Below are 22099 nucleotides of genomic sequence, written 5' to 3'. Positions count from 1 at the left end.
CAGTGTGGTTAGCAGCAGGTACAAGATAAATATCCAAACAAGATGTGATTAAGGGATTAACAGAAGTGATGGGTGAACGAAGCCAGCGGGTGGCTGGGAGAGGATTTCAGAATTCTATGTTCCTTTTCCCCTCTTTTCATCAGTGCATTTGAGGCAAAAGAAAAATAAGTAATGTTTCCTTCATTTCAGGAAACAGGACTGGGCAATTAAGAAAAGTCTGAGGATTGAGACAGGTCATTCGGAAGGTGACAGGTGATTAAGTAGGAGAACCTCCACCTTACCACCATGTTTCAAACAGGCAATAACAATGAGATTTCTGTGTTCTCTTTTGTTTCTACTAAAGTTTGTTTTTTTTTTTAAACGGGGGCTGTTGTTGTTTTTCCAGGGAAAAACGACACCACTGGCAGTTGAAGAATTCCCTGGGGGACCACGTTGAAGATCAGTGTGTAATCACAAATTAAGAGAGAACATGTGACACGCATGTTTTCTAAGAGTTATTTTAATCTTGGGTTTCCGGTTGCTTGGTCTTCCTTAGACTTCTGAGGTAAGTACTACAAGAATCAGAAATGGGAAGAATATAATTCTGAAAATCCCTTGGGCCCTGTGTCTCTCCTGTAAAAGATTTCTTAAAACACCACACTATTCCTGGTTGGCCTTGGACTTGATATCTTTATCCTGTACCACATGCACTTAAAGCTTCAGGCAGTCTTATCTCCTTTACTTTTAAATAGAAACCACACACACACACACACACACACAAAAGATATGTATATATATGTATATGTATGTATACACACACATACACCAGGTTCTAACACCTACCAGGACAGTCTTTCAGAATATTAAAAGAGCAAGAAGCAAATATATATGATACGTTTAAACACTAGCACTGAAAGAATCTGCAAAATGTTCCTCTAATTTCTGATCCCCCAAACTGGATTCTTCAATCACTATGGGGGAGAGGGATAACAAATCACAACTTTTCCATTTTAAAAGAACATATGCATCACATACATCAACAAGGTCTTTCGGAAAGCACTGATGCAAACACCCATGTGATTTGATTAGGGGTGCCCTAATGAAGAGAGACAACCAGGTCCTGTCTCTAATAAATTAGTACACTCTTTTGTAAGATTTAAAATAGTAAAACACTTTAAATATAGTCTGATTATAGCTTCAACAAGTCAAACATACATTTCTATCTAGCCTATAGGTTTGAGGCGTCTATATGGGTTTCAGTTATCATCCCTCATTGCAATATAAAAAAGAAGAAATGAACCAAGCCAGTTTGTGAACATGAAGATATGCATTGAGACTGTATGTATGTATATATATATGTATATATGTATATATATAAACCAAAATCAACAAGAACAAAAAACAAAACAAAAAAAATCTTCACAGATTGTTAGCCATCTCTTTCAACAAGTTCTCATAAGTTCTTCTCTCTTCTTCTCAGTAGATAGACCCTCCACCTCGCAAGGAAGCACTTCCCAACACTTCCTGGTGAGGGTAGCGACTGCTTCTCAGGAGAGCTGATGCTCCTTGAGGTGCGCAGGTAAAGGGAGAATACCTTCCACAAATCAGGAAATGCCAAAGAGTTACCCAGGAGGGATGTGGTAGAAGCTATTGTTAGCAAGAATATCTATATGCTTTTCTTTCTCTTTCTTTTTATTTTCTCCAAGTGCTGTCTCCCTGTTTTTAGAGCAGAGAGCACAGAATCACTAAGTAACTGGATCATCTTTTGTTTCTGCCATTTTGCCCGTAGGACGTCCCTCCCTCTCCATTTACCCTCTAAGGAACCCTGCGGTTGCTGATGCTAAGTGTTGGAATGATAACCACTTGGTCTGTGGTTCAAACCCACCAGGCACTCCCAGGGAGAAAGTGAGACAACCTTCTCCAAGAAAGATTTGCAGCTGTAGAAACCCTATATAAAGGTTGCTGTGAGTCAGAATCAACTAGTTGGCAGTGGGTTGGATTTATATACACCCTATGCTCTTGATCAACATGTTCACCTCGGATAATATTGGGTGTAGATACCACTAATTTCACTAAGTTTGAGAGCCAACAAAATATTGGACCTTCTAACGTTTAAACATTTCCATCTCCTGCCCCAGCACCCCAAGCTCACAATTGGGTGAACAGTATGTTTATTTGTGAATTATAAAAAGTTGAAAGATAGTGGTGACTAGACCTAATATTATTTTATTAAGCCATCTATCTATAGAAGTGTTGTTTTCATTACTTTAAAAAAATATGTCTATGCTTTCTTTTTTTTTCTTTTTTTAAGTCAAGTACTTTCTTAAAGAAACAATAGCACCACATTGTCATAGCTGGCCAAACAATAAATGGGAAAGCAAAATGTGATATATCTTTCACTCTGTACCTTTTTCCAAGTTCATCAGACTAATAACAGAGCATCTGGAGCCACAGGACATGACATGGTTTCATGGACACAAACAATGACCTTCCAAGAGGGTGGAGGATACGTGAGGGAGGCTAGTTTTTGTTTTTTAAGTATTTTGAAGGAAGTGATTTTTCTTTCCATTATTTCTTTGGACACTTAGGCTGACCATGTGTGGGGTCTGGATGTATACGTGTGTGTGTGTGTGTGTGTGTGTGTGTGTATGTGTGTGTGTGTGGGGGGGTGCTTTTCCTCTCTCTAGGAGAGTAGATCATGATATAAAACTCCTTCATGTTTTCTTTTCACTTAAAATGTTCAAGTAACTGAAATACTATCTGGGGAGATGGGAACAGAAATTTGACCTAGGTACTGAGCGCTGTCCATGAACTGGGAAATAATGTTTCCTTAGAGTTCATTCTTACTAATGTTTACAACTCTTTTTATAAAGATTTAGAAATCGCTTCAGTTTAAAATTCTACGGCAATATAATTATAAAGTGATTGAGTTTTGAGTTGGGAAAAGTTAAGTGCTCCTTTCTATCACTGTCACTGTAGTATTTAATAATCAACTGGCTCTCGGCGTTTACGTCAATTTATATTCTGATTAATGTAGTAGTCAACTTTCATTCAGTTGATTTTTGAGCCAATCGGAGAGGGCCATGGGTCAGATAAAGACTAGGTCTGTACCACGGTCTTGGCAGGTTTAAGCTTTCCTCACGGAAAGACTGACTTTTGTCTGGGAATAAAATGATTAACTGAATAAATGAAGTCACAGACACTCCTGGAACGGCCATATTCGACTATGTTAGGAAACCTGCAAGGTGGCCTGTGAGGTTGTGCTGGAAGTCAGGACTCGGCAGAGGTGTACACAGGAACAGGAAATAAAAGTCATGGCATGTTGGGAGGAGCAGCCAAGCATCTCATTCCACAGACTCTCCACACCTGTCCCATAGAAGGCCCATGTTTCTTTCATGTGTGTCTGTAGTGGTCAGAACTTTGACTAGCATGCCCTCGGCACTCAATTCAAATCACGCTACGGACTTAGGAAGTTAACTTGCTGAATGAGCAAGAAGGACTTCCTTTTGCCTATGTCCTGAGACCCAGGAAGCCTCTTTTCTGGCCTTTGAACTTTGAGATGACTCATGGGGAGGAAAGGCGAAGATATGAATTCTGGGTTTTGCCCTTTCCAAGAATGTAAAGGATGATGTTTGGATGATATAATCAGAGCTGGGTATTTTTTACCAAGCGGCTCCAAGGCAGATAAAGGCAGCTGAAGGTCAGGTGACTTCTCATTCTAATAGAAGATCTTCATCCACAGATGGGAAAACTTCTCTGGGCTACTCTGGGCCCATCCTTACTTTCAATGTTCTCCATAACAATTTTCATTTGAATGGTTAAGACACATCTACAGAGAGTAATAAGTCCTGGCTATTCCCCTAGCAGGAATTTTCTGATTGTGAATGTATTGCTTCTCAAATAACTAATCTGATAAAACTTTACACACACACATACATACTTGAGGGGGCTTTAAAGAGTTCTGGGGAAAAAATGGAGTAAAAAAAATTTGGAAATTTTCCAAGAACTTTTTGAAGTCCCTTGATATTATGTCTCTCTTTCTCTGTCTCACACACATACACATACACACACACACAAAAGCGTAAGATAAAAGTGAAATTCATGAAGGAAAATAATTTTGATTTTTTATTAGATATCACCTCAATATTTAAAATACTGGGATATATTTTGTATATGCCTAAAGAGAAAATGTGTGTTTTTTAATGAATTATCATGTATAATATTAAAAGATATAATAGTTGATAGTAATTGCCTAGAGTAACTTAACCACCTTTTTCCTAGTGGATGGAAATCTCTTAATGTCCCCCCCACCCATCTTTCTTGCTTGCTGTTCTACTTTATATTCATAAATTTAAGTACAGATCTCAAAATCAAAGTGTGTATCAAGTGTTTCTAACTTATGTTGAAAAGTTACCGCATTGCTTCTGGGAGCTGCGCTGAGATGTCAGGTGGATTTGGTTTCTCACTTCTGGAGCTTTGCTGAGAAAAGGTTGTTGGTGGAATTGCCCTTCAACGGTTCTGACATTGTGTCCTTAGAGCAGCCCAGGATAAAAGTCTGGAGCATTATCTTTTTAATCATCACACCACCCCTGTGAGGTAGGGAGATGAAGTATTGCCCCCATTTTGCAGATGAGGAAACTGAGGCACAGAGAGGTGAAGTGACTTGCCCAAGGTCACACAGTGGTGAGTCCACGGCAGAGGCAGTTGATGTTTGTTTCTTCAGTGAGGAAAAGAAACCAAGACTGTGAGAATGTCTAGCCTTATGCTTTTTCCACTCATAGCTTCCTCTCTGGACTCTCCCATCAAGTTTGTTTGGAAGGAAAATTTGGGGTACGGCAGGGTGGGGGTGGGATTTTGCCTTCTTTCCCCAATGGATCAGTCTCAGTATTCGTCCTCCTGGTACAATCTTTGGCTCCAGAAGGCCACATCCTTTTTTTGCTTTCACCTTTTACTGTTTTGGCCAGATTCTTTCATATAACGAACTACAAAATAGCACCATTATCCTAAAACAAAACAAAATGAAACAAAAAACAAACACCCCAAACCAACCCCCCCCAAACAAAAATACCCAACAACGGGAGTTTAACATACTGTTTGATATAATCTGTATTATTGATGTGCTAAATTTACATACTGCTCTAGATGGACAAAACGCAAATGAGAGAAGTGACTCATTGGGTTGCCCGCTAAGTCATTCTTCGAAAGAACCATTGAGAGTTTAAGGGACTTTGTGTGTTTAAAACATATGCCTAAAAACAATTGACCTCAGAGTTGCAAGTATTGTTTTGTTTGTTGGTTTGTTTTTTTTCAGCAAGATATGGAAAAATAAAGCTTGGTGTCGAAGATAAAATGCACCCAACTTATATTGGGTACCAATGGGATCTTGTGTGTTAAACATGAATGTGCTGCTGGGTACTTGGTACTGCCGCTAGGCAGGAGGCCAACATTTGCAAATATGAAAGTGAAGGTGGGGCAGTGTATATAGACAAACAAGGTTATGAAACACCATACAATGAACAGCCTGTGTTGTGTAGAATGAAGTGCAAATAAGAAAAAATAATGAAAAAACCCCACACACACAAAAAACCACTTAGGCAAGGCTGCGAATGGTGGCTCCCACAGCCGAGACTGAGAGACAAAATGAGTGCAACTGGATTTGTAAAACACCCATGCATTCGTGGCTCTTGAGAGGAGGGGAGTATAACTATATGCATGTATCGAGGCACATACATATATAAATGTATTTCTCTGTAGAGCATTGTTGATAAAGATTCAACAACCATCTACCAATTCCAGGGCCATTGTGGCAAGGTGCCAACTTTTAACAATCACTCCTAAAGACCACAGTTGGAATGTTTACTTGCGTATTTCATTGGGGGGAATGCCCATCTTTTGAAATGTGATCAAATGTAATTTTTGGTAGACTTTCCAATGTTGAACAGATAACTTCTACAGAAGATTCTGCCGGTGGGACATCACTCTGTGCTCCTCAGGGGGGTCTTCCTACATCCTGTAGCTCTTGTTCCCGGTATTCCCTCTACTTGTGTTCTTCAAATGTACTTCCTATTAAAGGAGAGAGAAAAAGTTAACCTGTTGATGAATTTTTATGTAATTGTTGACACCTAATACTGGATCTTAACCCCAGGCCTTTGTGTTTCTGAGAAGAATGTACACTGGCCTTTAGTTATTACTTTGGACAAACTTTACCCAGGCTACCTCTATGGACTCCTGATGCCACAGAGATGAGACTGCTTTGGTCACCACACAAAGGTGCATTCATCAGTGACAAGAAGGGGTTCCCAGAAGTTTTCCCCTTGGGTCTTATAATAACATTTTCAACGAAGGGAAACAAACCCCCAAACCAGGTTCTTTGATCATCCGCTCTTGCTCCAGCATAAACTTGTACTCTTAATTTTTGCAGCACAGAAAGTTTTCTTTGACAAATTTTTTTTTTCCTTTAGAAAGAGGCAGAGTTTTAGAAGTGGAAGATTAGGAAGGTTTATAACTGATTTAGAGATATGTAAAACCCCAAACTTCTTTCCTTTTTTTCATATCAACCGTAAACTGCACAGCACCTACCTTCAAAGATGAAGGCATACATAATGTGTGTAAAATCATTAGAAATAGCCCTGACTCACAGTAAGCATTACGTAAGCATTGACTTTTGTTATATATTTGTTCTTCTTGTAGTTATTCATCCCTATTTCAAAGTAACTATCTCTGGAGTAAATGTCCTAAGTTGGTGCCAGCAATCATTCAACAAGAAGCACCACCAGAGGAAATACGTAGTATAGACTTTAAGAGCGTGACTTTTCTGTCTGTCTGTTAACTATTACCATCCCAGTGCCTAAAACAATATCCAAGATGTGGCTGGGACTCAATACATATTGGGAGAATGGATTCAATAAATGAATTGATGAGTATAAGGGGCTCTCTGATGGATGGTAGAATTGTCATTATACTTTTTACATGGAGATGCCTTTGCCCTTTACAATATTCTAATAGCAAACGTTACTCATAAAGCAGGGGATGAGAAATAACATTGAGGAGGACATGGGACTTATATGCATGCATCTGCAGGACCTCTTCTATTGGTTTCACTTCTAAGCCAGCGTTCTAGAAGGATGGAGTGGACAACTCTTGGCATAAGGAAGCACAGTGTCCTTCTTCCCCAGAACATGCTTCTATCAAGAATGATAGCAAGATTTCTCACATGGTGGCTGAAATACCCAAGCTCTTCTTTCTCACCTTACTGCCATCAAGGCCATGCTGACTCTTGGTGACCCTACAGGACAGGGTAGAACTGCCCCTTTGGGTGGCTGAGCTCAAAACTCTTATGGGGGTAGAAAGTTTCATTTTTTCCCTCTGAGAAACTGGTGGTTAGGAGCTAAGGGACCTTAGAGAGAGCCTTCATATGGGAGCCCCACGGCATGAAAGACCGAGGGGTTTTTAATACTGAAAAGGAAGGGAAAGTCCTTTCCCTGGCAATACTTCTAATCCTATGAGACTTATCATATTTGTCCGTCTCTCTCACACATGGTTTTCAGCTCTACCTGAGACATCACAGTCATGACACAGTCTTTCATGAAAATTTTTCCCACCTTAAAAGTTGATGGTCAATGTTATATATTACCCAAAAAGAAGGGAGATGTTTATAATACGGTGTTTAGAAAATATTGTGGAGAAAATGCTCATTAAAATATTTACAGTTTGCCAAACCTTATGTAAGGTAAGTATGAGGTGGAGTCAGTTTGATGTCAGTGGGTTTGCTTTCTTGGTCTTCAAGCGGAGACTGCAAACATCAAGTGGGATGAAAGTGGACATTAGTGTATGCTCGCTTGAACTGCCATCTGCTCAGAATTCAGGCATTTCCCCTTCAGCTATGATACAGCTTTTACCAAGTCCGCTTAGTTTATTTGTTGCTATGCACAGCACCGCATGTTAAGCCAACAGTAAACTTATATTCCCATTCTTGTATCACATTCTACTTTTTTTCTTACAAGAGTTCTCTAGAGAAATGAAAGAAATGCATGGATGGATCACTCATGTTCCCAAGCTTCTTGAAATATTTCTCTTCACTTTCTTAATGACATTGCTAATAGTAGGTGACTCATCCAAGTCCACCTAAGCTGTTATAAAAGATGTCACTTCTCTCTCAAACCACTCACCGAATGAATGGAACGGAAGTAAAATACACTAATTTAAAATTAACCTGCTCTTCTGTTTAACAGGAGCACTGGTTCAGAAGCATGTTTCTAAGAATCCAGATAAACCGCATACTAGTAAAATGCTCAAAATTAAGTGTTTCAAAGCAGGAGAAAGCTACACGAAGTGTATATTCCCCAGTCTTCCCCTCAAATCTAACTGATTTCAATGTTCTAGGGGGAAAAAAATTAGCTCTCTTCTGAGCTTCCCTTGTTCAATTGTTTAGGGCCGAAGCAAATAGAGGGCCCACCACAAAGATCAGCTTTTGAGATCTGGTTTCTTTTCTCTCAAAGCAGAGTGTCAAAGCGGGAAATCTGCTGAGGGATCCTGTGTTTTCTCTGGGTCTGCCCGGCATCACAACAAAGCGACAGACAGAAACCCTCTTGCGTAAAGTTAACTCTGCCCCAAGTAGCCAACCCTGCCCCAACTAGCCTGGCTCCCAGGCACGCCCCTCGACGGTGGCGGCCATTCAGAAGCAGCTGGATGTCGTCTGGTTTGTATTTGGCTCTCTTCCCAGGCTCTCTGCACATGTGCCTCCTTTGTTGCAGACAGACAGTGACAAAATAAAAGCACTCAGGGGCTTGGTCGAGGCTGCATCTGCTGTTTCGCTCATTGTCTTAATTGAATTATGCTGGCCACGCGTGACAAGTGGAGGCGTGCTAGAAGCAGCCGCTGAGCTGGCGCCCACCGTCCATGCGCTTCTTGAAGGGTTATGAAACCGTCCCACATTGGGCCAAGCAAAAACTTTTCACTTCAACGGCTTATCCAAGACAAACAAAGCAGCCGAAACAGTTTCTAGTATACAACTAGACAGATTTTTGAAAGGAAAACAGTAGTGAGTAAATAGTCTTTCCTATAGACACTAGGCAAAGTAAGAATATTAAAAAATGTCACTTGTCTTTGGAAGGACGAAGGTTGGTGGGGTAAATTAGCCATTTCCTTGGGGAATACGTTTGAGAAGGGCTTAATTTGTGATATACTTTAATTACACTCTGTGTACCATGCATGCACAGGTGATTAGGAAACCAGGAAAAGCCCCGAAGAAGCCATTAACACGCGCCTGTGATCTGGCTGTTATCCTAGATCCAAACTTTCTTTGGAAGGTTATCCACAAACTTTTTGACTCAAATGATCACGGAAGGCTAATAACGATGGTAATACTAATAAAAATCTTGTCTAACATTTGCAGAGTGCTTGACATTCCACAAGATGATCCCACCAGATTCCTTACAAAACTCTGTGGAGTGGACGTGATTTCTATCGGTCTCATTTCACAGGCCAGAGGTCTGGAGGTCACATGGGAACCATGTGATAGATAATAGGACTGAAATAATACAGTTGCCATTGATGATTTCTTTCAACAACGGGGACTATATTTTGCATCTTACTTTGATACATTTGCTGAACAAGCTTTGGGCATGGGTATAGTGTCTTGCCAAGAAGGAGCGCTGGCCTTGTCAGGTAAGCACTGGTCTACTAGTCACAAGCTGCTCTGCAGGAGGGTAAAGAAGAGGCCCCTGGCTTCCTTAGAGATTCGCCCATAAGCAGTCAGAATCAAACAGATGGCCAGGGGTTTGGATTGCTTTATCATGTCTTGCCTATTTTGGCTTGAGAAAATCTGAGATTTTGAAAGCTTAAACAAATTGCTTTATTTCTTAAAGCTAAGATAAGATAGTGGTTGGAGCTTGGACCAGCTCTTTCTGATTCTCCAGCGCTCTCTGCTCTAGTGCCTTCCCCAGAGGCAGTGCACTATCCGGTGCCTTCCACTCCTAGACTCCTGATCGCAGCAGATGAGAATGCCACTATCCTCCCATGATCCTAGATGTTGGTTGACACTGGCTTAGAGAATAAGGGAGTTCTGTGAGGACAGAGGACCCTAAGTTAGGAAAGTGGCTGCCCTCTTTCACCAAAGGTGTGAGTCGAAATATTTCATGATTGTTGATAGAAGGTTAGCAACAAACATGATTGTTAGTTACCATGCAGGTAGCTTTAACTCCTGGTGACCTGTGTGTAACAGAAGGAAATGTGACCTGGTCCTGCACCATCTTTATGTAAAAACTAAAACTAGATTCCTGAATATAATAACCCCTTATTTTCTCCCAAAGAGATCCCTGATGACACAGTAGGTTGGTGGTTCGAGTCCGCCAGGAGTGCCATAGGAGAACGATTAAGCCATCTTCTGCAGCTGTAGAGACTTACACCCTTCGAAACCCTGTGGATCAGATCTACTCTGTCCTACTATAAGTTAGAATTGACCCAATAGTAATGGGTTCTTTTCTCCCTGCCTATCTTTATGGGATTTTGCCCAAGAGACAAACATCTAAAAGGTTGTGTGCGTGATAATAGGCTCTTTAAATTTCATGGAGGAAGCAGTTATGTTTTCAATAGTCCATGTTTCCACCCCACCCAGTGCTCGGGAAAGCCTGACACCCTGTAAGAAATACTGTCGAGAATGAGACATTCGCAGTCGATTGTTAAGCATCATAAAGGCTTAACTCAGCATTGGCTTTCTCCCTAAATGGATAAAATGGGGTGAGTAAAGAGTAGCTATCTTATTGGTGAGACGGTCCAGATAATCAGCTATTTACTTGTTGACAGCGATGTGCTGTGGTTATATTGTTGGTATATTCTGGAGACATGTGACATTACAGAGGGCAATTTAGATGACTCAATATCAACTGTGATGTCCCTCCAGTTCAGGGAATCACAAGTTCAAATTCCAGGAGCGTTAAGTCACCCTTTCATCTCTGAGAGCCAGAAAGAATTGGGGTCATGGGCTCTACTAAGCCCATTGGGAGGTGACTTTTAAAACCAACCACAAGAGGCACATTTTGAGAGGCTCAGGCACCTCATGTGTGTGGCTGCCGCTTTGACAATTAGTACAATGCTGCTCTGCTCAGCGTCATGCTTTTTCTTGAAACTGCCGCATCCTCTCTTATGTGGTTACTGTAGGAATGGCCATGTTTTCCAATATGAGTCTCTCTCTCCCCTGACCATAGTATGTTTGCCTAGGTTGGGTGCCTTGCCCAAGCCAATTACTGAGTGTAGGGGCAATCCCAAGACAGACAGACCCATTCCAAGGAAAATTGGCTCTGCTGTTAGTCAGCGTTGGCTCCAGGGTTCGCTGGCGGCTTTGCTAAGTGTCCTTTAGACCATACAAAAGTCCACAGCAGCGGTCCTCAACCTTCCTGATGGCGCAACCCTTTCAGACAGTTCATGTGGTGGTGACCCCCAAACCATAACATTATTTTCGTTGCTCCTTCTTCACTATCATTTTGCTACTCTTATGAATCAGGCGACCCCAGTGAAAGGGCCGTTCGACCCCCAAAGGGGTCACGACCCACGGGTTGAGAAGCGTTGATTTAGAACATTACCACTGAACCCTATGTCCTTCCCTTGGGTGTCAGACTTGCTTTATGGCCCGTGAGCTGGCTGAGTCTTCCAAGATCCTTTACTATTTCCATCCTCACAAGCATCTTCCTTGATTAGTTCTTTGTTCATTTAACTCCATCTCACTTTCTGCTTCTTGAAGGACCATGACTCACACCCCTGAAGGGGGTGCTAGTTCCCCACCCTTCCCCCAGGAGTTATTTGCCCTTGATAGTAACGATCATTGATTTCAGTCTCCTCTCCTGTAGAATGTAAGGGTAGGGCCATAGCACCCTTTACCCAGAGTGTTGTTATGGTCGCATGTGATGACCTTTATACATTGACCTGGCATAGAGAGACTGAGAGCTTATAGGCAAGGGAGCTTACTGCTGCTTCAAGGTCACTTGGTTTAGGTTCATGCTGTGAGTTTGACTGTCAGCCGTGTCAATCTCTTCTTGCTTCTAGTCTGTCAGGGTCCATTCTGGTTCTGCCTTTGTTGTATACTAGCGTGCTGTCGATTCAGTTATGTCCGTGTTTCTCTCCCCACTAGGAGACCCTGTCCTTGAGAGCAGGTAGCATGTGTTCTTCATCTCAGTAGCCAAGCCAGAAAGCATTTGCTAAATTGATTTAAATTTCCTGCAGGCGTGGTAGAAGAGAGCTGAGGTAACAACAAGCACTCTATGACTACCTGCTTCCTGCTGCGTTCTGTATAAGGACAAAATAGCACGGAAGCCCCTCTTCTATGAAAGCTGACACGCAGTGAATTGTGACACAGAAAACATGGCTGGAGACAAGCAAGAGAGAGAGTTGTGCATGGCGAACACACCGGAGTCCTTGTACGGTTTGGGGTCTGAGTGAGTCTGCTACTTGCTACAGCAAGATCTCAACATTTTCCATCTGAACAAGCGTCCTTGGAGTACAAGATTATGGTGAAGATTAAATGAGGTAATTCGTTACAGATTTTACTGCAGGCCAAGAGCCTAATAAATACCAGCAAATATTAATGTTTGTTTGTTTTTTGAGTTCTTACTACTGTTAATACACTTCCTATGTCTGGGGCTACTCTTTCTCTAGCCAAGTAGAGAGGATGCGAATAGCTGTCTCCTGGATGCCCAGAGCTTCCTTGACTACTAAGACAGCAGATGCACAATTCCTAGTGACTGGTGCGTCCCTGTGTGGTGGACATGGTTAACATTCTTGATTGCTAACTGAGAGGCTGGTGGATTGAGTGCCAATCAGAGACAACTCAGAGGAAAGGTGATCTATGGTCCCCAAATAAGCCGTTGAGAGTCCTATGGAGGACAGATAGTTTGACTTTGACATACGTGAGCATCACCATGAGTTGAAGGTGCCTCGAAGGCAACTGGTTAGTGCATCCCTGGCAAGTCCCTGGGGGCCAGGAAACATGTATTTGTCCCATTATTATTTGAAGATAGCTCATAACAATTGTTTTTACTCTTGGGAACACCAGCTGATTCTATTTCAAATATCCCTGCCTGTGATGTAAGAAATCACCACCAACATTGTTTAGAAGTCAGGGTGGGGTGGGGGTGGGGGTGGGGGTGGGGCAGGGTATAACAAAGAAAGACTGAAAACAACAACAGCTGCTTAAAGTTACTTTCCCTCACTGGCAAAAGATGTTTTATGCTGTCTTTCGTGGTTTTGAAGGATATTGTAAAATTCTTTAGGGTTCAAGGACGCTTAGACTGTTGATTTTCTGGGTAGTTTGTTTAGTTAACTGCGTTACTCTTTTAAATAGAAAAAAGTTTAAGCACACTATCTTTCCCAGAGGGAGTTGACTTTGGAATTGCTGAAAGGTTCAAATGGTATGGTATTTTAAAAAGTAAAACACCAGATTCTAGCAATTTCACTGATATGGGCTAAAGATGCAGCACACTCTTACCTAAAAACTCGACTTGATTATTCACTTTGCTCTTGAACTCCCAGAATGCCACTGTTTCACCCGACATACATTTATGTTCGGCGAACTTAACCAGTGTGTGCGGTCACTTACATGCATCTTAGAGAAGAGGGAAGTCGAGGCTTGGCCTTTCGGTGTCATTGGCCTGCAATAGACATGAGTTCACAGGGGTAGGAGGAAAGGGTGTGGTCCTCTTTCACTCATTCTTTGTAGGTGTGGCAAATCTGGGCAGAACACTCCAATTCTGGGTTTTGAATTTTCCTCCTCACTGAGTTGATAGACATTTTGGAAGTTTGGAAGGCTTTTCTGAACTTTTAGGATTAACAAAATAACAACACGACAAGGTAAAGTGATTTGCATCCGTTTGAGGTTGAGGGGCACCTTCAGTCTATAAAAGTAAACACGCAGGGTGCCAGCCAGTGCTTTTCCAGGGCAGAAACACAGCACAATAGTTCATGTGTGTATACGGTTTTAGAAGAATCAGAATTGCTGTGCTGTACTGAAAGTACCTTTACCTCTACCCTGGTGCCCAAAGGACCTCTACCTTTTCATCTGGAAATTTTTTTCGCAGCAGGAAACAAATGTCATTAGTCACAGAGAGAAACCGGAGCCTGTAATAGTGGCCTCGGTTAGCCAATGCTGATGAAATTTCAATTACCACACTGTAATTGATTGATTAATTCATACCTTTGATCTCTTTTAATCTTGTAATGACCCATGAACTCTTCAGCACAACACCCTGGCACCTTGGCCATAGGTTCTCAAATCTACAAGGGTCAACTGATGAGGAATCTGTACCCAACCGTTAACATGCCAGGGTCTTGCCCCTAATCCTTGGAATTTTTGTCATGCCATGATTGCTATTGACAGCTGTGAAAATAGCACATCATATTTTTACAGATGGCAGTGATGATTGGTCTTGATTATTTAACCTCTTAGTGTTAGCCAGCCAGAGGGCTCCATGTGAACATTTATACATAGTTTACACAGTTTTGTAGTACATTTGGCATATCAATTCCAGCTTAAAAGCCTGGGTCATTCGGTCAATTTGGGCTCCAAATACAATTTCTTGGTCTTTCATTGAAGAATTTGGAGTGATTTTCTCACAGAGACTGATTGCCACAATGCTTAACCTTGTGCAGGTCTTGTTTTTAACATTATCTCTCCCTAATGAAATTCTGATCATGCCAATCAGAGGAGCTAAGGAGAACAGTTCATAAATAGATATTTTCTTATCTGACCCAATGGGGATGAAAATGCATCTCGAGTAGATGAAAATTAAAAGTGTCTAGCTAAGGAAGAGAAAAGCAGTAAAATGGGCATTTGATAATTGTTCTCAATATCTTCTGTTTGGGTTTTTTCCCCCTTGGATTTAAAATGGAAGTCTTATCATCTCATTTGACTTCTGGATAGAAATGAGATAACACTAAAGCTGCTAAGATTTCTTTCTTCCCATGAAAGAAGAAACCAAAATACATGGCACAAGGGAGAACATCTAAATCAGTTATTACCCTGGGGATGGGAAAGCTGGTCCTTCTTTAAAAGTTGGTTTGTCTTGCCTCCGGCCATACACATCCCTGGTTTTCAAAGGGATCAGTAATCACTGGGCTTTGTGTGTGGAGGCTGAGAATCCAAGTGCAGCTGTCATCAAGCTGTGTCCACACCTGGCGACCCCACGTGTCAGAGGAGGGCTGTGCTCCACAGGCTTGCCCAGGTTGGTTTTTCAAAGGTGGAACACCAGAACTTTCTTCTGAGCTGCTTGTGGGTGGACTCAAACCACCCACCTTTTGGTTGGTAGCCGAGCACCTTAAGCACTTGTGCCACCCAGGGAGGGACAAGGTCAACACATAGGCTTGGACACTTTCAAGAGGATATTCCAAAAACATCATCAATGGTGGGGTGGGGGGATTCTGCTTCATCTAAAATGATTAATCTATTCCATCATCTACCCAAGTCTTCCACTTTAGTGTCGGAGCCCCAACTATGTCCAGGATGCTAAAAGTGAGCCTCATGCTCTCACATTGAAAAATTATTAAAAGGTAAAGAGAGTAGGATGCATCTTCCCCTTTGAGTGTTTCTGCACACAAGAAACTGCAAAATGATTTACCTAAGAAAACCATGCTCCCCCCTGAGGGCGGGGCAGGTGCATAGAAGTTGGAGGAATAAGATGGGGGTGGGGGTTGCTCTGTATGAGCCCAGGTCTCCGCTGCCTGTTCCACCCTTACATCCTAATCGGACACACATTTGAAGCTGTAGGAGGCTTTGTTTTCAAGAGAGGTTTGAGAGAAGATCAAGTGCTTGTGAAAGGCACTGGATCGGCAGCCCTAGAAACTGAAGTGTCCCGGAAGCTGTGTGAGCCCGGAAATATCCCACATTTCTATTTATTTTGGCCATTTTACTTAAAACTAGCAAGAGTTGGAGTTCATGCTACAATTTAATTTTCCTCAGGCACTGTGAAATGAAAACACATATTACATTTGATTTTAACTGGTTGAGAAAAATGATGGTTTTTCTGAAAGTTCATTCCATGACCTCCAAATCCAAGTTAACCGTTCCTCCCACGGGAGAGCAGAACCTCTCACTGAAACTAAAACTTGGTCGTAGAAACAGAGGTGCTCTGGAAGGCATCGAGCACTCTTCTCCGATCATAGGCCCGCATCCACATTACAGCATCACCCAACCGCACTGGCCAGTGTGGGCTCGGGTTTGTTTTGGTGCCAATGAAAGCTTACTTCAACTTGAAGAGGTTCGACTTTTTTCCCAGGTGGCTCTGTTTTCACCACGAGGTGCAATTATCGTCTCTAATACTTTACTAGTCCTTCCTATGTTCCAGGCGGACTGCAAGCACACTGACTTGTTTTGTTTGCACGCCCACACACATGCATCCATGTAAGCCCTCCTAACATCTTTAAGAGGTAGGTCTAATTATTGCCCATCCTCAAATGAGGAAGTTGAGGCACAGGGATGCAACATACCAAGGTTACATTGCTGGTAAGAGCCAGAGCCAGAGCCAGCATTTGAATATAGGCAGTTGAGTCTCTGCTCTGAATAGCTATGTTTTCCTTACTCTCACAGCTTTGTAACTATCCTTGATACCTAATATGTAGGTATCACATTGCAGGTGATATATATATATATATATATATATATATATATATATATATATATATATATATATATATAATTTTGAATTTTTTTTACCAATTTAAGGACCATGATTCCTTTACATCAGCGCGCTTCCCAAACTGGGCAAACTACCTCCTGGGGGACCCTGGGGTGATCCAAGGGAGCTGAAAAAGCAGAAACCTATACTTTATCCTGGATTATGGGCTATTGTACAAAAGTTTTTCATTGCTAGAGGGGTGCTGATAATTTTTTTTCCTGAGAAGGAAATAAGTCAAATAAATTTGTGAGCCTATGCAGTACATAGTCCCATTAGTTTCACACACAGTCATGAACTTCATCTGTGCATTAAAGTGGCACCAGGGGACTCTTAACATCATGGCGGGTATTGTACCTACTGCGAGAAAGCACTGAGAGGATTGATAGGTACATAGCATTGACCATATAATATTACCCAGCCAATTGCCACCCGTAGGAGTAATTCTTTAAGAATTTCATTTTAGATTGGAAAAGGAAATCTCCAACATAGATTTATGGGAAATTCGTCTTCTCCACTTTTACAAAAAGAACTCTCCATTTGCCTCATTGTCCTCTGATGGACAAGAAGACCCATTTAATCTCAGAACCACAATTCATCTCCGTGGCCGATTTTTCTGCCCATTTCATTTACTTGCCCATTTAGCCATCCAGAGTCACATATCACCAGGTATTGGTATTAGAAAGAAGAAGATGAAACCACACTAAGTAATAGATGCCCCTGCTTTCTGGTTCATATTAGTCAACATTCGTATATATGCTTTCAAGATGCTTGCTTTAAACCATTCCAAAATGAAATTCATTTTAATGCATGGGGGCTAAGCAGTTATTTACAGAAAGGTTTTAGGGCTGGCTGCTGCTTCTTTGATCGTCTTGTTGCAATTCCTTTTGAATTGAGTTTTCCTTTGGGTATAATTTTAGACTCATGAAGACTGGATGTTTTTTGATGACAGCTAAAACAAAGCAAGAATTATAGTTTATCCAGAGCCTTGAGTTATCCTTGACATTTATTCCACAGTCAATGACCTTTCCAGGGTCATGGATTCTTAATTCTGCTGCTGCTGAATTGGGCTCCTTTGAAGAAGCAGCTGTGGCTGTTCTCAGGTGATGGTGGCACTAAGTATTGGTCTGAGCTTGTGGCTGGTCCCAGAGCGTGGGTGTCTTAGAAGGAGCAGTCAGTGTCTCTTGACTCCAAGTAGCTGACCAGGTAGGCTCAGGCAACAATCTGGTTTTCTTCTTTTCTGATCATAGAAGACTCACTTCACAACTCACTGTGTCAGTGGCTTGGTGCCCATCTGGGGTTTCAATATGCTTCTATTTGGATGTTTTCCTATCGGGCTGAGCTTTAAACATCTGTACTGTATTCCAGGATTCTGCGTTTTCAATGAACGATGGAGGAAAGATGGGGCTGAAATAGAAGGCAGGGCAAGGGTCTGGTCATAATGGACCAGAAATAACGAGAGCCCCTTTATTCCAGGGCATCTTTAAAGTAGGCTATGTGGCTGGAACGTGCCACTTCTTATCATCATCTTAACTTCGCATGTCATCCTTTACTGGACTGAGCACTTTTTTCTTGAACCTCCTCTCAGCTCTTAATGGTGAACATTTGGATGATCTTGAATACCTTTTGCTAACCCTACCGATTAAATAAAGGAGTTTGATGAGTAGCTCTCTTAAGAACCCAGGGGTTCCTCTAAGATAACATGGTCCTAATGTTTTTATGTAGCTGACGTTCACGAGATTTCAGATCTAGACACGTAGAGGCACGTGTGTTTGCCTTCGAGGGATAAAGAGATAGTTCTTAGAGATAAGATCCGAAGACAAGAAGACAGTCATCAGACATCAGAAGTCTTCTATATCAGACTTCCAAAGTGCGTAAAAGACAAATAAGAAAAGGTCCGTGACCCCCTCTCATGGGTTACCTCATAGGCTTCCCTGGCCATTATGCAAACACTAGACGCCCTTTGGCCTGAACCCTGGACTTGACTAAGAAATGGAGCCTTCAGTGGCACCGTAGGAAAGGAAATCTGGGAACTTCTATGACACAATTCAGTCTTACGGAGAATTGTGGGCTAATATTTAACTCTGGACATATTTTGAGAAGAGTAATTCTTCTATCCTAGATTTCTATAAATTTGTATGCAAATGCATCGAAAAGCCTTGCGTGGCTATCTGATGCTTTTTATTCATTAAAAAATGGGTTGTTTTTTTTTTTTTTGAGGGGATAGGTTATGTCATGTTTGCCTCTTATGATTTCTCTTCTTTCTTCGTTTGGTTTGTACTTTTTCATGCTTGGTACTGTCTGTCTTTGGACTTCCCTGGGCATTGCAGTTTGCTTTCCCGTGGTCTCCACCACTTGTCACCACAGTTTACAGCTCGTGTCCTCCTCTTCCTTCCATCCCAGGGGTTATTGGCCTCCACCAGGCCTGGGTCTCTTCGTTTCCTCGCCAGCACTTCCTGCTTTGCTTTCGGCAGCCTGGTTCTTGCTCACCGTGCTTGGCTTTGTCTGCTTACTGTTCCTGGCCTCCATTTCCCTCTGTGGCCAGAGGGTCTAGTTCCAGTCTCCCACCTCTGCTCTGTCTTCTGGACTCTGATCTGCTGCCTTGCTTCTGCCCCCTCATTCTCCTCCCCTCCTGGGTGTTTCTTTGGCCCACCTTTCCTCCTCTTCTGAGACTTCGTGGCTTTCTTGTTGGTGGCTGGGGGCCGATACTGTAAACATCACAAAAATAATTGCATTGAGAACGGGCGGTTCCTGTGATGTCCCCCGAAGAGAGAGCCTCCGAGCCTGGGCTCTCTAGGGTGTGAGGGATGGAGCATCGGTGCTGGAGATGTTTATGCCTCCATCCCAGGACCCAACATGTTAGCTCTTTGGGGCTCATTTCTGACACCTACCCCCATTCCCTAAGTAGACATCAAGAGTAACTAGATCACCTTAGAAGCGAAAGCATTAACCTGCCCCCCCCCCCACATACACACACACACACACACCCAACAAGCACATTTTCCTGCTATGTTCACCTGAAGGTTACTTCGAAGGTAGTAGCTCCCTGACTCCTTCAGAGGCTACTGTGATCCTCCTGGTTCCTTTGCACCGGCAGGGCTAGGTGCTGTGGGAGCCACCTCTGCTAAGCCCCACTATCTTCCTTCCGTCTTGGCTGCAGTGTAGAACCAAGAGGCAGCCAAGATGCCATGGTGAGCATCTCGTGCTTTCTGTAGGATGTCACTTTGGGCTCTACAGGCTAAAACCACAGGCTGGCGCCTTTTAAGAATCCCCGAGGCCACCTGAACGGTAGCTATTTGTCTGCTCATCTAGCCTTTCCTTTTCCCTTCTACATGTTTCTCTTTAGTTCTCCTTCTTTTTACTTCATGAATGAACTAAAATCATAGTTCATCATTTACATCCATTTGGCCATTCACTCATTCATTCATTCATTCACTCATTCAGCAAAAACTCAACAAGTGGCTAATGTGCCCCAGTTCATTTACACCGGTCTGATGGCATCGAAAGCAAAGCAGCTCTAAGCTTCGTTCAAGTCTAGCTCTTAGAAAAAAGACGCCTGCAGATTTTCATCCTTGGAGATTTCTAGGTGTTCTTAGAGCCAAGTGGGATGTTCTAATTTTAACATTTTTGAAAAGTTATCTTTGTCACCACACGTGAATTTCAAATAGCTCTCATTTGAGAGGTTTTCAGTGGTTGCTGTTGTTTTTGTTTGCCTTTGTGCCGTCACAGATTCCCAGAAGGGTTGCAGACCTTGTTATTAATAACAATAATGACAGACGTGAACAATTAATCATCACCGATTTTGTGCAGGGACACAAAGAGCATCATATGGGCACTAGCTTACTTAATTTTCACCACATTCTGATGCAGTAGATATTATCTTCGTGATGCTGATGAACTGAGCCTTGAGTAGGTGGTGTTATCGGCCCAAGGGCTCTCAGGTGGGGAGGGAAGGGGAGGGGTGACTTCAGTTTTGTCTGATACCAATAGTTTAACCACTGCTCTCAAGGGTCTTCCAGATTATTCAGAGCAATGGGAGGGAGAATTCACATTGCCAAAGACCCAGAGGAGAGGCATGTTAAGGTGGGATTGGAACTCTCTTAACAGGTCAGCTACGTGACTATCAGGCCAACACGGATTCTAGGTGCCCCAATGGGTGTCAGAGTAGAACTGTACTCCATAGGGTTTTACAAGTAGATCACCAGGCTTTGTGTACCAACATCTGCTGAGACGCCACATTAACCATGTTCACCCAAAAGGTGCAAAGTAGGAGACTATAGGGCACCACCTTTGTTTGGCCCCCTTCCCGTGACTAAGATATAGATCAATTTAGGATAGCCAAATCCCACCTGGGCTAGCTTACCTTCTGAGCCTTGGGCATGTCAGTGTGGCGCTGGGCACGGAGAGAGCGGGCTGATTTGGAGGCCTTCAGGGGTGCACAGTACATCTCCAGCCTCCTCAGGTCACAGCTCCGGAAGCAGCACTCATCCACGATGCCTGTTTGAGGGGCCCGCCGACTGCTGGATCCATACCCCATGGGCTTGTCTGCACAAAGCAAATGTAGAGCAGCCTGGCATAAGGAGGGCGTCTCATATCTTAAAGTCTTCCATCTAGTCATATCTTGCCAACCTACATATGCTATAATGTCTCTACCACTTCTTGATGCTTCCCCCCCAAACCACAGACCACACAGATCCTTCTGGATTCCATTATGTCTCCTAGAGGCTGTGCCCCATACTCATGAGCACTATCTTAATGCCCATGCACTTTATTTGTGCAAATTCTCACCAACTGTTTCGCGATGTGTATGTACCCTTGTCTATTCCAAGTTCTATCTTTTCCTTATGTATTGGGTTAGTTGGTGGGTGGCCAGGAATATTAATTTTCACATATTTCGCAAAAAGATCATGTATGAAGAACCTTTAATCTTTTTAAAGTGCTCTGGTGGTGTAGTGATTATATAATGGACTGCTCACCTTAAGGTCAGCAGTTTGAAACCACTTTCTGTCTACTCCAGCAAGGACTACAGTTTTGGAAAGTCACAAGGGCAGTTTTGGCCTGTCCTGCAGGGGCTGCTATGGGTTGGAATCAATTCAATGACAGTGAATTTGGCTTTTGATTTTAACCTTTTTAGCAGTGCTGTTGAGAGTCACCTTCCAGTTGATCTTGACTTGCGGCGGCCTCGTGTGTGCTCCACAGAATGTTCTACAGGCTGTGACTGACTGTCTTCTGAGGGGCCTCTGGGTGGTTTGAAGTGCCAACTGTTTGGCTGGTAGTCAAGTGTTTAACCAGGTCTGCCACTCAGAGTCTCCTCTTTTCAACATCAAGTTTTCTTAATCTTTTGAATGTGAGGGACAGCTCGCCTGTTTGCTTGCCTGTGTCCACTGCAAAATCAGATTTAGGTTCAAAGAGGTCTCAGATCTGGAAAGAACCCCTCATCTGATTGATTGAACTCAGGCTCAGAG

The 22099-nt window shown here is 42.6% G+C and overlaps 1 protein-coding gene across 2 annotated transcripts in view; it reads right to left on the bottom strand.

The window, feature by feature from the left end:
- Positions 1-1613: 1613 nt before the first annotated feature.
- Positions 1614-22099, bottom strand: part of IGF1 (insulin like growth factor 1) — a 79854-nt gene continuing 59368 nt past the window's right edge. The window contains exons 3-5 of one of the 2 annotated variants that reach the window (XM_075551085.1): positions 20998-21179; positions 19288-19342; positions 1614-6042 (exon numbers count right to left, since the gene is read on the bottom strand). In XM_075551085.1, coding sequence (XP_075407200.1) covers positions 6017-6042; positions 19288-19342; positions 20998-21179 — 263 coding nt within the window. In that variant the 3' untranslated portion in view covers positions 1614-6016. The remainder of the gene's footprint in view (positions 6043-19287; positions 19343-20997; positions 21180-22099) is intronic. The other variant, XM_075551086.1, reaches the window with a different exon arrangement.

Source organism: Tenrec ecaudatus, chromosome 6, assembly GCF_050624435.1.
Source record: "Tenrec ecaudatus isolate mTenEca1 chromosome 6, mTenEca1.hap1, whole genome shotgun sequence".
Lineage (NCBI taxonomy): Eukaryota > Metazoa > Chordata > Mammalia > Afrosoricida > Tenrecidae > Tenrec > Tenrec ecaudatus.
The sequence above is the reverse complement of the archived record's forward strand: the minus strand, read 5'-3'. Positions and strand labels throughout refer to the sequence as shown.